This window comes from Gobius niger, assembly GCF_951799975.1.
Source record: "Gobius niger genome assembly, chromosome: 1".
In the NCBI taxonomy this organism is placed as follows: domain Eukaryota; kingdom Metazoa; phylum Chordata; class Actinopteri; order Gobiiformes; family Gobiidae; genus Gobius; species Gobius niger.
The window spans coordinates 53466598-53483383 of record NC_136852.1 but is presented as its reverse complement, the minus strand read 5'-3'; the positions used below and the strand labels follow the sequence as shown (position 1 = coordinate 53483383).

The following is a 16786-nucleotide window of genomic DNA, read 5'->3' as shown; positions in this document are numbered from 1 at the left end:
AAAGGTCAGTAAGAGGCCCTTGTTAAACATGTAGTGCATTATTATTATTAGCGAAAGTCAGAGGACAAACATATTACATTAACATATTATTATACACAAACATATTACACAAAACCCATTGAGTTTCATGGGTTGAGTCATGCACTGATCTACATGAAAAGAAACCATTGTCAGTGTTGGGCAAGTTACTTAAAATATATTCTATTTTAGTTATTATAGCTTAAAAAAAAAAATGTATGTTTGTATTACATATTACTGTTTCAAAACTGTAGCTGAGTTACACTACTTTGACGTACATTTTTACGTTACTTTTGACAAAATATAAACTGAATAATAATAATGCCACAGAGCAATAGTGCAGACAAAGATTTCCTTTCCTTACTTTCACTCTCTCATGTTTTGTTTTGAGGACATTAACTACACGCAACTGCAGATCTTATACATCAGTGTCCAACCTGATTTGCCACTGCATTTCATTTGGGGGGAGTTTGGCATTTTTTTCTCTTGTAACTCGAGTTACTTGAACTGTAGTGACTATTCCTGTATTTTGTGTAAGTAATAAGTTATATTCCTCAGTTACTGAAAATACTTCAAAAAGTAATATAGTTTTCTTACTCATTACTTTTGTAATAATATTATGTTACCCCGATCTCTGACCATCGTGAGGTACTTTTGAGCTAAATGAGAAGAGCATTAATCCCTGAACTAGAAGATCTTTACCATTGCAGGATCGGAACAGAATATTGCAACACTACATTCAATAGTTTTGTTTATTGTGGCATAATTATTGATAGTTCTTGGTCGCTATCTGTACTGATCTTCCAGTATTACGGATTTATTTCCCCTCAGCCTTGTAAGACTGACTTTAATCTTTCATTCAGTGCACTGTGGACCTATTCTCGGATGACAGCTGGCCCACAGAGCAGCGGTGATTTGTAGGCGTAAAATACAGCCATTCTGTTTTTTGCTGGAGTAAAAATATTATTGATAGAAAGACTAACCCAGGGATTTTTCCACAATGAGTGAGCAGTGATTCAGCAGGTCCAACTCAGACTAGTCATATGGCGCTACGGGCTGGGAGCCACTGGTCTGATTAAGCACAGATGGGGGCAAAGAAGAAAAAAAAAAGCACCAAAATTCCTTGCAAATTTCTCTGACCCCGAACCGAAACCCCCCATTTTAACATTTTACAACAAGTAGCTTTGGAAAGTGAGAAGAAGTTTCAGGAAGGTTAGTGTTATATAGCTTGAAACTATGTCCAGATGCCGACCTTTGGACTTCAGTTCATTCTTATGTCCTGGATTTATCGCTCTTACAATGGAAACGTGCCTCAGCTTTTATTGCAGACTATTTGTGAAGTAAAGAACCCCCAAACAAATTAGTCGTAAAGTAGCTTTGACAATATAAACACTCACACGGTCAGATTTTGGACACCCAGAAGGAAGGATGAACAGTAATTATCTGTTAGTGGGAGTAGAAGGGAGCAGTCTTCAGAGTCATGGTACAAAAATGTGCTTACTCAAGTTATTATCAAAGCAGGGTCTCTGTACAGAAGTTACAAAATGGATTTCTTTTATGTCCAAGTCTTTGTTGTGGGTCTATTCAAGTGTGCACTCTAGTGGTTACTTCACATGCTACACCTGCAAACCAAAAAAAGACTCCTGCCATAAAGGGAATATTCTGGGTATAGTAGCATTTTTTTTAGATAAACTTTACTTTTTAGAAAGATCCAATAGACAAACGAGAATGAAAAAACACAACCACAGGGCAAGGCAAGATTAGCACTTTGTAATGCAATTTGAATGCTTAAATGCTATATCACAATCTGAGAATATTTAATTACATGAGATTTGCAAACATTCAATCAAACAGAGGAAACTTTTGAGCAGAATATTGTGTAAAATTTGTTGTAGACAATAGTTTTTGACAAGCGCATGCAGGAAAAATCGTTATGCATTGTCATTGTTGTGGGGTCTTGTCTCTAAGGAAAAGAAAAAAAAAGATTTCACCTCTTAACCCCCGCCTTAACCAAGTGCGTTTTCTCCGGTTCAGCTTTACCCAAATTGAAATGTTACCGATCACAAAACTGATCTAGAAGGATCTTTTTCCTCGCGTTGTCGTCACTTTTTTGACCGTTTTTTTTTCATTGTTTTTGTTGCATTTTCATCACATTTTTTGTCACTTTTCTGTTGCTTTTTTGGGGCTTTTTCATCCTCGTTTTCGTCTCATTTTTGTTGAGAAGCTTTTAGATTTGGGTAAAGCTAAACGGGAGGAAATGTGCTCAGTTCAGGTGGGGGTTAAGAGGTTAATGCCATTTAGAATCCAATTTAATACTTAAATCATAAACTTAATTTTGACATAATTAATTCAGTGACTGTTAACCTCTTATCCCCCACCTGAACCAAGTGCACTTTCTCCAGTTCAGCTTTATCCAAATCTAAAAGGTTACAGCCTATAGGCCGGTGTAACACTTCATTTGAAGACCTACAAATCTGATCTAAACAGATCTTTTTCCTCACGTTGTTGTCCTTTCCTTTTGCTTTCTTGTGTTTTTTATCCCTTTTCTGTTATTTTTTTTTTTTAGCTGCATTTTCATCACACATTTTTGTCATTTTTGTTCCGTTTTGTCACTCTTGTTTTTTGTTTCCATCCTTCTTTTCGTCTAATTACCAAGAGGTAAAGCCAAACTGGAGGAAATGGTCTTGGTTCAGGTGGGGGTTAAGAGGTAAATGCTTTTTAATGGTCCACAGAAACCCTGAGCCACTATACTGTTGTTTTTTATTTGCTAAAAAAGTCTAAATCTCCAGATATTTTCATCAACAAAAACAAAACAGAGCAAAAGGGACTCAAAATAACAGAGGTCTAAATGCTATGCTATGCTATGCTTGGTATTTTAGTTAATAAAAATAAAAAATAAAGTGACTAAATCTTCATCAGAGGACAGGCTAAACCTAAATTCAAATTCCTCATCAAAGCGAACACTGACGGAAACACAAACACCACATGACCGGAACATTTGTTTTAAACTGCATTTATTTAGCTTTCTCCATACAATACATTGAATGTACAACAGCACATACTGTATTCTGAAATAACTCTCAGTATAAAATAGGGCTTCTACAATCAAGGTACAGTCATAAAATGCTCTGAGGGACATGACGATGACGGCAACAGTAAAACATCTTCATATAAAGCGCAGGATATTGAGACTGTGATTGTAATCCCGAGTAGACCACACCTCTCAGAGCATCCCACATCCTGCAAACCCGTTTCACCCCCTTTGTTGTTTTGATTCACAATTTGGGGAGGCATCAAACAATAACAAAGCAAAAGGAAAAAAAAACAAAAAAACAAATCCATTACGACCGCTTAAAATATAACTTTTGGTAATATGGTGAGTACAAATCAGGCCTTGTTTACTGAATATATACCAAAGCGTACACAATTTATGACAGCTAATCGAGCCCATACCTTTACAATCAATAAACTGTGTGTGACCGAGAAAGTTGGATCATCTCGAGTGTTTTCCTGACACCGAACACCTAAACACAGCAAATGTATACTGTACTATCACTAAAGCCACAAAAATACCAGCTTATTTCAATATGAGCCAATTAAATATCGGTTTTCTTTAATAATTAACTTATAATTTCATCCGCAGCTGTGCATCGTAGCATGTGAGCCTATATAGTAGTGTTGATACATGTTTAAATAGGTTACACTTAACATTGATCAGCTTCCGTGTTAGTTTGCTAATATGTGGTGCTCACTTTGTCGGGTATACCATACATAACATGTCCAATTGATAATATGAGAGTAGGCCAAGGTACGAGGAAAGCAAAACGCTTTAGGTCTGAGAGGTCGCCTCAAACCGATGTCAGGAGAGAAAGGAGAGATTTGTCTCAAGTTTTGAGGTAAGCAATGTGTTTCAGTAATAATGCCCTACTCACAATCATACAGTTACAATCATTAAATCTTTATATACAGACTTCCTGATTTACATACACTGTACTGCTCCTCATTTGGACCAAAACAAAATGGTGATATATTCAGCTTTTTCTTTTTTTTATCATATAATGAGGAAATGCGTCGACTCTACCAGGTTCAATGAGGTGGCAATGAAATTTTATGGCTATTGGAGATGGCCTGTATCTTCTCGCACACGACACACATACTATCAAATATCTACAACAGTGCAAAATTTCCTGGTCAGTCAAAAACACTTGCAAACAATTGGCAAAACTACCGTCAGCTCATCTGTAAAGGTTAAAAGATGGCGGCGAATGGAAGGAAAGCCGCCCTCCACTCGAGTTGACATTAGATATACATGCCTGTGTATTGGTAGGCGTAAAAGCCCACATGTTAAAGGGGAGACACCAAATTTGATTAATCATGACGAATGTGGGGCTTCTTAAGTGGCACGGTGGCTCAAAAGAAAGGGGGAGGGGAAAAAAAAGGATGTCCCGACCAGCGCTCAATCCTACCAGGACGTACAGTGGGTTCAGGAAGTATTCATACAGGTCTGAAGTGGTAGAAGTTTGCAAATATCGTCGACTGGACTGGGCTGTTTGAGCCTATATACCTCAGAGGCATCTTCTTCCTTTCGCTCATTCGTCAAAAGCAATGATGAAAAAAATCCTTGACGACTGACAGCTGAATACCAATAATGACTAACGTTATAGTAAGATGTCTTCCCCAAACTTCCATTTATTTATATCTTTGTAGGGTTTTCTTCTTACCAATAGGAACAGGATTCTAGTATCAGACCGCTACAGATTAAAACAGAAAAGAGGTCTGAAAACTTTCTGAACCCACTGCATGTAGGCACAGTTCCTCCTCATCTTCCTAACCACTCAAGCAAAATCTCACATTTCAACATCTGTGCCACCCAAACAACACGTGTGACGATAACGATTAACGAAGGCTCCATGTATACGTGAAAATGGATGTGCTCTGGTAGTAACAGTTTGCGCACTTCGACTGACACTACGGACCGGAACTGAGACGTGACATCGACAAGGTTTACAAAGAGGAGGAGGAGGAGGAGGAGGAGGAGGAGGGTAACGATGCTACAGTACTAGTGCTACCTGAACATGCTACAGATTGAGACTACAGTGACGGCTTTCGCACGGCCGCACACGCAAGGAACCAGCTCTGCTAAATCTCCCCAACTCAGAGTTACTAACATGTTTTCGAATCTTAAGAACTGTACCGTGTGAAAAGTACCACTGGTTAAGTTTGGCGCATCAGGTAATATTTATCTATTTGGTTTATTTGATAGGGACAGATAGAAAACATAGACAAACTGTAACATAAGTCTGATGTGTGCATCATAGTGCTTAGTATTTAGGAGAGCTGGCATAATGTGCGCAGTGGAAAGCACCTCGTCTGCAGTCAGTTCCTGTCACACACAAACACACTCACGCGATCATTCACACAAACCCTGAAGTTAGGAACGATTTCTATCGTCACACAGCACACCGCTTTTGATTATCGTTGAGTAAGAGCTGGGCTTGCATACTGTACCATACATCTCCGAAGAGAGGCACCCTTCATCAAAATCAGCTCGTCCTGCCTCGCGCACGTGCACACACGCGCACGCACGCACGCACGCACACACACGCACGCACACACACGCACACACACACACGCACACACACACACTGGAATAAAGTTCATAACTATAAAAAAAATTACAATCACATGCTTTAACGGAATGTAGAGAAAGCTCATACCAGACTTGGCCTTGAGCCGGGCCCAAGGCCAAGCTACAGACTAATATGAAGCATCTCGTTGGCTGTGGACGCCAAAGGCTGAACGTTCACACAAGAGTGTTGATGTTTTTGCACAACTCTAGGTCTTCTCATAGTCACTCAGCAATTTAATAAAGATCCGAAGTGCTTTTAAGTACGAATTTTCCCTTTAGAAAGGGATAAAAGACTAAAACTTTTAAAATATATTACCCCGACTTGGTGGGAGGTATTAACCTAGTTAGACCCCTGCAGCACAAAACGCACGCCTCAAACGCACCAACCACTAGCTACACTTCCAGCACATCTGACAAGGGTCTTTAAAAATCTTTCACCTGACTATATACTTCATTAATGCTATATGAGCAGATCTTCAAAGCAAGCTGCATTCATATTTATTATTTTTAGTGCCTACTTATAGTAGTGTGCAACAGCATCTATTTCTGCCTTACAGAGATTTTGCTCTCCAGGTTTTCCTTTTGACGGCTCCCACATAAAGGGAGAGTCACCTGCTCGAACCCTAAAGGGCTTTTCTGAACAACAATGAATTTTAAATTATATTCCTGACATCATACGATGCATGAGAGTTTGCATGAGGGCTGGTCTCTTGCTTCATTGGGAGCAAAGGCCAGACCTGTTAATGCTCACAAACCCTGGGTGACAGATTTTGGACTTCTAGGCAGGTGCAGTTTAACCACAAGAATTTGGCAGCTTATGATTTGGCTACTACATCAACAAAGGTGCAAGCATTTTGTGACATCTTGTGTTTCTGACCTGCTATAGCTCTTACTATCTGGTGTTAGATCTCTGTTTACAAAAATGTAAGGAAACAAAGTGCAGCACCCCAGCCAACAATGAATGGTGCGAAGTGTTAACGGTTCAGGTAGCAGGTCGCAGATCAGGGTCAGGTGGAGTTCTTGGTCTTTGTGTAACAGAGGAAGTAACTTACACAACACATTAATATATACTCACGAGGACTGCCACACTCGCACAGACACAAGCGCACACAGTCTCAGATCAGCCGGGCCTCCCCCTCCATGTCCGGCGGTAGGTCACACACTCCTGTGAAGTGCATTTCCTTCCCCTTGCTCCCATGTCCTCCACGTGCCCCCCTCTCCCCCCTCTCCCCCAGGCCGGGAGAGGGCTGCTGGGCCTGGGGGTCTGGAGATGTCCCACGGGGGATGCCACCTGCCCGCTTCTCTTTTAGGAAGACCTCTAGTCGGCGCAGCATCTGCTTGGGGTTCTTTTTGGCAAACAGCTCCACTTCTGCAGGGTTCGAAAGCACAGCAAATGTTGGACTCACGCAGCTTCAGCAATCTGCATCACCGTCTCACGTTGTTATTGTTCCATATTTATGACTAAAGGTCTGCGCTATAAACATCAACAGGCAATCTAATTTGTCTTTAATAAACCTATTCCTTGACAATTTTGTTTTTTTAAGAAGATTCATCAATAAAACAATCAGCATTCATATCTAAATAAATATAATCCTGTCCAACCTTGGTACAATTACTGCTGAAAAATGTTTTATTTAAAAAAAGATCTGATTAATCACAGTTCTTTTTAATGCAGTTACTAACAGGCCAACATTTAGTCCTAATTTTAAGCATCCGTGTACATTTTATTAACAAATTAGGATGACTAATAACAATTACTTCACAAATCTAAATGAAAAGCCAACTGGTTACGATGTAAGCACATATATGAATTTGAATTAGGTAACTTCAATTTCAGATTCTTGTAAAATCACAATACATTTTCTTATGTCTTATTTATTTATCATTATATTTGAAAAAAAGAAGAAACACAAATGTAATGTGTTTCATAAATAAATACAGGCTTTGGGTAAAATAAAACAAACATTTATGTGGAGCAAAGCCCTTCATTGTTGCTGCGAGGACAACACACACACACACACACACACACACACACACACACACACAGCCTAGTGTGTAAAGTAGTTTAGTTAAATGTTTTACTTGTTTTCAGTGCAGACACACAACCACTATTTGACATCAGGGTAGCAGTAAGTCAAGTTTAAGCTTTAATGCCATTTTAATGCCCAACTACTGTATTTTTAATGCCACAAACACAACAAAAATGTGCATATTTCTTTTCTCAACATTAGAAAACCTTCCATCAAATTTATTAATAAGGAAGAATTTCAAAATTCAAAGGCAAAAGGGAAACACCAGAAAACTTTTGAGTTAATGATTGTGTACAATTTGAGCCAAAACGGCAGCTGAATGTTTTTTATAACTTCTGTATTTCTGATTCATTTACACTGCGAAATGAGTAAAGCAATGTCACCATTTCCCCAAAAGATTCATTAAAATTGAATGCCTGTTTGAATCCAGTTTAATGCTTTTTAGAGACATTTAAGGTCTTCATTTTGGCACAATTAATGTAACGACTTATAAAGCTTTTTAATGCCCCACAGAAACCGTGGACCTGCTGCTCGCTCAGTGTCCCACTCCTGTCGACATGTGTCTGTGCCATTATCTTCCCAAATACTGCCCTGAATAAAATGATGTTACTGCGAGTGTAAAAAACGATGACTTTCGTAACTAATGTGGCCAATATCATAAACAGTGATTACCTTTGAGTACAAATCCAGAGTCAGCGATGGTTTTCTGCTGAGTCTTCCACAGCTGATACAGATGAAGATACGTGGCAACATAGAACTCGTTTAGCACACCCACGACCTGCTGACGGCGGTTGCACTCCCTGGTGAAAATGACACAGATTGATTTGAAGATTCACTGGTAAAAAAACAAAACACAGTGAATAAAACAAACTATGACTCACTTGGACAGGGCTTCCTCTCTGAGAACTTGCAGGGCGATGCGGGTCATGTTGATCGACATCACACTGAATGGAAAGTTCTGCACAAAAGGAAAACATTTGGTGGTCACTATTTACTATGTCAAACTATTTTATGGACACAACAAACTGTGTGCACTAGTTGAACTGCTAGACCAGGGGTGTCCAAACTACGGCCAACGGGCCAACAGCGGCCCGCGGCCCACTTTTAATCAGCCCGCTGCAAATTCTAAAAATATAGTCTTTTTTTTTTTGGCTTTAATTGAATGTATATATAAAAATAAATGAAAATCCAAAGCTGTGATGATGGCTGTTTTTTTTACTTTAAGCATATTCAATTAAAAAGCATAGTTAACATTTTAGTGAATTTGCTAACTTTAATACAATAGAGGTGAAGTTAAATATCTGACCTCTACAGAGTGTGTCTACTAGTGCTAGACTTTTGGTTTAGTGTTCAAATACTCTCGCACTGATTTTCTCACATTCTCATAACACTATAACTGTCTTTGTTCAGTCTTTATGTCACAAAAAATATTCAGATTTACTGTTGTCGCAATAGAAAATAGTATTTAAATGGATCAGTAATACCTGTGTTGGATGTTGTGAGAGTTTGTAGATGTCTCGAGCAAGCGGGAGCATTTCTGGGTCCATTACAAAGTATAGACTATGCATGAGACCCAAGAAACCAGTGCCGCGAAGGTCTGTGGCCGGGTCTGTACCTGCAAAACAAACAGAAATACATTTTTTTAAATTAAGCTGATAGTACCTTCATTTATGTACCGATATAAGTTTAGCACAAGCGCAAAAAAGCCCTACCCTGAAAACCAATGGTCTCCCAGTGCACCCCATAGCGTGGACAGTCTAGCTTGCTGCCGACCAGTCTCTTGTAAATAGTCTGAAGGACTCGCATGTGAACTGGTTGGCTGTTGTCCACGGGGCCTGCAGTAAACGTAAAAAAAAAAAAAAAAAACGATTAGAGAGTTACGAGCTGGTGATACGAGCGCACAAATCCAAGGAGACTTACACTGAGCGATGGCAAAGACCAGGTCCCGCTCCTCCAAGAGGTCCCGGTGCAGTCTCGGGGGTCCGAAGAGGAAGTGTGTGATGGCGGCCAGACCGGTCCTGCGAATGGTGGGCTGGATGTTCTTCTACAAAAGGACATAAATATGAATACACATCTGTGCAATGAATCAACAGTTAGTAGAGACGCCAAAACAATATGTCCTACAAAATAGCACAATATACTAATATTTTTAATCAAAGATCTGATTGAATTTGATCTTTCATTGTGCGAAATATTATTGCATTTTGGCGCTCAAACAAAATAAAAAATGAAATTGGGCATCCCAGCATGGACTGGATTCAGTTTATGTGCTATATTTCTCAAAACAAAAGATTTGTACCAGCTCTAAAACTTGCAAATATGATTTTATATAAAAAGTCTCATTACTTGGATGGAACAAGTTTATTGCATGTAGCAAAACCATAGCTAATGATTCAATAAAAGTGTGGAAAAGCAGAACTATACTCAATCTCTAGGAGAACAAAGCCTTCATTATAGGGTTTCTGATATGCCAATCATAAAATTAACTTCCACTATTTTTCTAGTTCTCTATAAACTATTATATATTCAACATGATTATCATTACTGAGTGCCTTTCAATCTGTTATGTCAATTGGCGGTTCTTACGAGCAAATCCCCAAGATCTGTGGTCTGGAAGTACTGCAGCGCTTCATTAAAGGAGATGAGTGGAGTTGGGGTGGAATCTTCAGAGATCACTGAAAAAAAAAAAAAAATACAGTATTTTAGCATAGAAACTAGACTGTATCCAAAAAATGAAAGTGCACAAGATACCTACCTGGTTGTACACTCTCAACAGCTTCCCACTCCTGCCTGGCCTTTTCCAACTCCTCATTATCAGCTATAAAAGGCCAAAGGAGCACACAGGCTGCAGTGAAAAGTTAAGCAAAGGCAAGAGGAGGCCCTATAGATACAGAAGCTTTCGTGTGGCCTTCTTGGAGGTGAAAACACTTGCCAGAGCCATGGTAGTGCTTGCGTAGAATACCAGCAGGTCAAGGTTTCTGCACTGTTTGGCCTTCCATATTCTCATATTAACCAACTCGTAAATACAAAAGCGAGCAGACTCTGAAACCTAAATTCAAAACCTTGTACGAATCAAAGTTCACACAAAAGCCACTGGCGGTTATGTTGCTATGTTCAGCGTGTCGCCACGGTTACTGGTGTGATGTCAATGAAACCATCTCCAAGTTCGGGAAGTTACCTGCCGGTTTTGGCTGGTCCCCTCCTGCCGCCAAGGTCTGCAAAAGGCCATTCTGCTTCAGTGCTGAAATCTGAACAAAAAATATCAGCTTAGAGGTATTTATATTTGTATTACTGTGCATTTGGAAGTTGACTTACTGGCAAAGTTCTAAGTGGAGCACTGCCATTGGTGTGGTCTTTGTTATTGTGACCAATTATCAATCCATTCATGACCTGAAAAAATAATATAATTTAATTTACCATCATTTGTAATGGAAGAGGTGCAGCCGACACGATAAAAATCAATTTTCCATGATATGCCGTATCTATATTTCCATTATATTGCTGAGAGCTGTACAATTTGGGAAAGGTTTTCTGTGATATATACTGTACGATCAAGACTTTGTTAGACTTCAGTGAGCAGAATTTAAAGACTGAAATAAAATGATAAACTCAAAGACTCACATGCCGATTTGAACAAAAGAAAGTAGAGGTGTTTTAACATGTTTTAAACCTAATGAGACCCCATGAAGACTAGATATTTTGTTGTTTGCAGCAGACAATCGTGAGAAGTAAGTACATGTTTTTAAAATACTCATTTTGCGCAACTTAAGTCCAGTACAGTTACTCTTTCCTTTGAGGATATTTAACCTCTTAACCCAGCACATTTTCTCCAGTTCAGCTTCACCCAAATCTAAAAGGTTACAGTCTGTAGGCCAGAGTAATGCGTCATTTGAAAGCTAAGCCCTACAAACCTGATAATGACATTTTGTTTAGTTTTCTTGTCCTGTTTTTGTCATTTTTGTCACTTTCTTCATTGCTTTTTTTCCTTTCGTTTTAGAAGCTTTTTATCGTGTTTTCATCACATTTTGTCACATTTAAGTCACGGTTTTGTCACTTTATTGTGTTTTTGTTGCTCTTCTGGCCCGTTTTTGTTGTCTTTTTAATGTTTTCGTTGCCGTTTTGATGCTTTGTTCAAGAAGCTTTCAGATTTGGGGAATTGGAGAAAATGTGCTTGGTTCTGGAGGGGGTTAAGAGGTTAAAATTATTCAATTACACAAATTATAATTCAGCTACTTTGCTAAAAAAAACAAAAACAAATAAAACTTCATCCAACAATGAAAATGTGCTGCGTCCGTCATATGATGTGCTGTGATCTACTGCACTACCGGTGTGTATTTGCAAAGTACTTTTTTGAATTCCTAATTAATTATAAATAATCACAACCAGCCTCTATTATACAAAATATAATGCAAATCAACAAGAAAGTATTTGAAGTATTTAGAATACAATACTCAATTGCATAAAGTAACGTAATAGATTCTAAGGTAAGTATTCAGTATTGTAAAACACAATTTAAAAGTAATCTCCCAACACATGAACCCGATGTTGTACTGCCTCAATCACTGCAGTCTTTGCGATTATAGACACATTAAAATTGTGTTTTATATTCAAACTGAAAAAAACTCACCGGTTTATGGTTTGAGTGTCCATTGGTGACGTCTTCAACTGGTTTGCATTCATGGGACAAACCATTCAGACCCTACAGAAATAGAGAGTTCAAAGTTACAAGCACTAGTAAGTTACTTGGCAGGGAATTGAGGAGTAAAAATAGTGCATTAATTGAGCTTAACGCATTCGGCCAAGTCTTTACTCTTCCCAAACTGGCATGGAGAGCCACTGTGGCTACTACCCCGTTAAGTCCAAATTTCGCCAAGCAGGGGGTATCCCTAATCTAAGGTTAAGCTGCAACACACTCAAGGAGAAGTGCCAGGGAGCGAGAGGTTATGTTACGGCTGGAGAAACCACACTGGGGATAAGGGAAATGCTTTGTCAGCCGCCACCATGGCAACACACCAAGCAAACGGCACCAGAGATTACAGCCGGAGCCCAGAGAGCGCGGCGCTGACCTTAGGACTTAACTTAAACACATGTGACAGAAGTGCTTATACAAATCAGCCCTTAATTGACGACATTAAACAACAGCACAGAGCAGTAACAACATACAGTAAGATGAACTCTTCAAGTGCATTTTCAGAAGAATGGTGCACTAATGTGATGCCATACTCTCACTTGATAATTTCCAGGCTTTCCTGTGGTCTTTATCACTGTATTTTAATATAAAAGGAACTAAATTGGTGATTTGACTGTATTTTCAGCAAAGTCAATTAAGATAAAAAATATTTGACTTTTTTTGTAACTAGGAAAGACTACATAAGATTTCAGAATCTCTTTTTCAAGGGAGTCCTGGACCCTTGGGGAACCTATTGTACATGTTTTAGTAGTAGGGGAAAATGGGAAAAACTACGCAGACACAGGGAGAACATGCAAACCAAGACAGAAGGTTATCTTTGATATATGATAAACTCATCAGATGAACATCAGTGAATTAAACTACTGAAGAAAAATATGGTTAGCTCAGTAGAGTTTCAATGCACTCTATAATCTTTGCACAATCTATATTTAACAATCCAACTTGCTGAATAATCATAATTTTTGTAATGAAAGCGGTCTGATCGCCCACTCAACATCTTATTTATTACGTTGCAGAGTAATTGTAAATCCAAGCACAAACGCGGATTAAACTCTTTGAGTGAGCATGCAAAAGTGTAATCACCTCCTTGTGGGACATGACATCAGTGTCTTCCTCCATTGCATATGTGTGTGGCGGCTGGCAATTGTATTCCTGATCCTGGCCTCTAGAGGCTAGTGAAATCATAGCGCGAGATGGGCCAAAGAGCTGATGACAGGACCACCATGGTTGTTATAGTGCACATTTGCCTTTCTGACTTGTTTCCTTCCACTCCCCAAAAGCCCAGGGTCCGCAGTCACCAGTTGTTTGCACCAGAAGTTGTCACTCGTGGCAAAAATCCATGTTGTGAAGTAGCAATGAACAAGTTGTATATTTTTGACCACCCAAAAAGCCAACCTTGACTGTCTCTGTTGGGATGAATGTGCGAAAATCAGTCCACAGAAATGACTAGGCAGATGGGCTAAACATCAATATACAGCCTCCACGGCTAGATCCTTGCTTCCTTTCCTCCACAGTTCTCCTTGGCCACTTGGTTTGCTCCTTTGGCCCATCAGAGTCGCACAAAAGCTGGATAATGACATTGCTTTTCAGGGCTGGGCGATCCTTGCCCAAGACTCTTCATTACGTTGGCACTCAGGACAAGTCTCGGGGCAGTTTTGGCCACTGTCTGGTTACTTACACGGTAGTTATATCTTTGAGCTTAATGTGTAAAAAGCAATGGTTTGCGAAGTCAAAATGCCCAGGGAGTGGATGGAGAGGGTTCTTGTGTGGCCAATCTTAAGGAGGAGATGTCATATGGTTACAGCGCCTAAAGATAAAAAGGTGAAAGAAAATTAATACAGCGCAAATGTTTAACTGCTTTAACTTGGAACAGAAAATATAATAACAGTATTGTGTAATAAATCAATGTCCAGCTGCTCAAAAACACAATGACTAATTTAATTTAAAAAAAAAATCATAATTAATTAACTTTTTCTAATTAATAATTTACCGGACTCGTACCAGCACACTATGGTTATTACACAATACATCAATGTATAACAGATGCAGGCATTACTGATCGACACGATGATGCACAATACTTACAAGAGAAGCGCTTTTTATCACTTTTCCCACTGAGCTCACTGAGATTGCTCCAATGACGTATTTTCACTGTTTCTACTTTTGCAATTACAATCCCCGTTTTAACACGTTTGACATAAGCGTGAAGAAGAACAAAAATAAGTATCTGGTCTCGGTTACTGCAAAATCTTCAAACCTAGGAATAAAAAAGAGCAGAGTCTCCTTTTATATTCCCAGTACTGTAGCGCTGCCGCTTTGACAGCTACAGTCGCTGCACCGAGCTAGCCCTCTGTCTGTCAGCTATGATCGCAGCACAAAGACGCAGCTACAGCTTGAACAAAAGAGGGATGTATCCTTTGCATGATTGCATTCAAACTTCCGCCAACACTTGCAAATACATACATAGTTTGAATTACAAAAACGCGTGCAGTTAATTTGTTATAACATCCCAGCCTCTTGAAAAAGCCAGCTGTCAAGCTAACTAAAGGGCTAGCCATAGCTCTATTGAACTGTAACGGAGATGATGGGGTGTCTGAACAAAATCGCATACTTCGGATAAATCTTACCATCTGCGCGGGGCAGTCTCCAAAAGGCAGTTCATAATGCACGCGATGCCTTGCAAAATACACAGTAAGAAAGAATTTTCAAAAGTACCTGAGTTTTTGATTGTTTCTCCCTCCAATCTCAGCTTCCCTTCCCCCGTCCTGTGGCCACGGTAATGTCGAGTGCATCATGGGAATTGTAGTTCGCTGCACAGCTCTTGGATCATTACGTCATTGGTTACTTTCCTCTCTCTCTCTCTTCCCATCCCATCTTACAGCCTTACAGTCTGTCTACAACAATGATGTCAGTGTTAAATTGTATAAGAGCCACAGAAATCATATTAAGGGGCATACTCTATTACAGACTTGTGCGTAAACAAAGCCAACATACGACCTACTTGGTGAAGAGTCCTTTTTTAACAGATGCAAAAGATAAAGTGTGAGCTTCATTTTTTTTTTTAACAGTAAGCTTTGAGTTTTGTTTGAGTACTGTTGGCCTTTTCAGTTAGATTGTCTGTTTTTTACCAAAAATCTTAATTCAACTACAGTGGGAAACGGAGAAATCCAGCCCCCAACTTTGACCTAAAGGCAACTTCTTATCAAAGTCTTTGTTTAGGCTCATATTCAGGTCTGATACATTAATAGTAGGGCTACTTGCAACATAGGCTATCATTGCATATACGCAAGTGTAAGCCTAACTGTCTGTTTAATATCAGCACTGCAGATACCCCTAAGACGTAGCGATAAGTGGATATATGATACACAAAGATTGTTGTTGTTTTTCCTTAGCTATTGTATAACAGTTCAGATACTGCAGATATTCCAGAAATGTTCCTATTCTTCAATCAAACAAATAACGCATGTTCTCTCCTTGCATCTGTTTGTGTTCAGATTTAGAGATTTAAAGCAGATGTCAGTCATTACCCACAGGACCTCTTTTTTTTTTTTTTAAAGGAAATTATCGCTGCTCTAAAAAGTTGGTTAAGGAAGCAAAAGGCTTTGATCTTTTTTTCTTTTTTGTTGCTTTTTCTTTTCTTTTTTTTTGCATAAGCACGTTAAGGCTTACACTATGTGACTAACCAGATATCGGGGTATGTAAAAAAGAGCTATGAAATGGATGCGGATTTTAGATTTTTTATGAAGTTTACTTTTAGATTATATTTTGCTTGTCCTCATAATCAACCATAAGTATTTTCTCTGCGTATACTTCTATAATAATGGCTTACACTTATATTCCGCAGTACAAGCTTTAGTTGACAATTTTCTCTCAGCACTACACTGTAGTCATTATTCATTCACTCGATACATGGTGGAGGTCAGCAACGATTGTCGTCACAGCTGCCCTGAGACTGACGGTAGTGAGGATGCCACTCTGCGCCATCGGCCCACAGACCAGTCACTCACACCACAGTCCCACAAGCAAGATGGGACACAAGGACACAACAACATTCCAGTCCAGTCCTTACCAAAAGGTTTGCCTTGAGACCTCCCTTAATGTGTTTAAGTGGAAATTAAAGTGTAATTTATTTAATTATAGCCTATAATTACATTTTGTTTTATGTTATGGAGTTTATTTCTTTTCTTTTCTTGTTAAATATGTTTTTTATTTCATAGCTGCAGCACTTTCTGTGGGAGTATGAATGGTGCTTCACAAAACAAAATGGTTTTGCTCTCTTTATTGCAGGGGGGGAGAAAAATAGAACATCTCCATTTAAGTGGGATCACAATAAATTAAAAGTATAACTTTATTCAGTATTTTAAACGTTGTCATTACATTTTAATAAATAGATCAATGAAAGAATAAAGTTTACATGAA

General features: G+C 39.0%; 1 protein-coding gene across 1 annotated transcript; it reads right to left on the bottom strand.

Moving 5' to 3' along the window:
• Positions 1-4660: 4660 nt before the first annotated feature.
• Positions 4661-15191, bottom strand: elmod3 (ELMO/CED-12 domain containing 3). The gene is made up of 13 exons (XM_079554717.1): positions 15083-15191; positions 13451-14174; positions 12305-12376; positions 10993-11067; positions 10856-10925; positions 10433-10495; positions 10264-10352; positions 9598-9721; positions 9390-9512; positions 9162-9292; positions 8559-8635; positions 8350-8477; positions 4661-7016 (listed from the first exon to the last, which is right to left on the bottom strand). Exons 2-13 carry the CDS (start codon positions 13550-13552, stop codon positions 6763-6765), a joined length of 1308 nt encoding a protein of 435 aa, XP_079410843.1. The 5' UTR covers positions 13553-14174; positions 15083-15191; the 3' UTR covers positions 4661-6762.
• Between the last annotated feature and the right edge of the window lie 1595 nt (positions 15192-16786).

What these genes read in the sequence shown, in the direction of transcription:
- elmod3 (XM_079554717.1), bottom strand. Translation starts at nt 13,552, where the DNA reads ATGATTTCACTAGCCTCTAGAGGCCAGGATCAGGAATACAATTGCCAG. An exon ending in ATGTCATGTCCCACAAGGAG is followed by an intron (nt 12,377 to 13,450) that starts GTGATTACACTT and finishes CTATTTCTGTAG; the next exon opens with GGTCTGAATGGTTTGTCCCA. An exon ending in TCTCACAACATCCAACACAG is followed by an intron (nt 8,636 to 9,161) that starts GTATTACTGATC and finishes CCTTTTGTGCAG; the next exon opens with AACTTTCCATTCAGTGTGAT.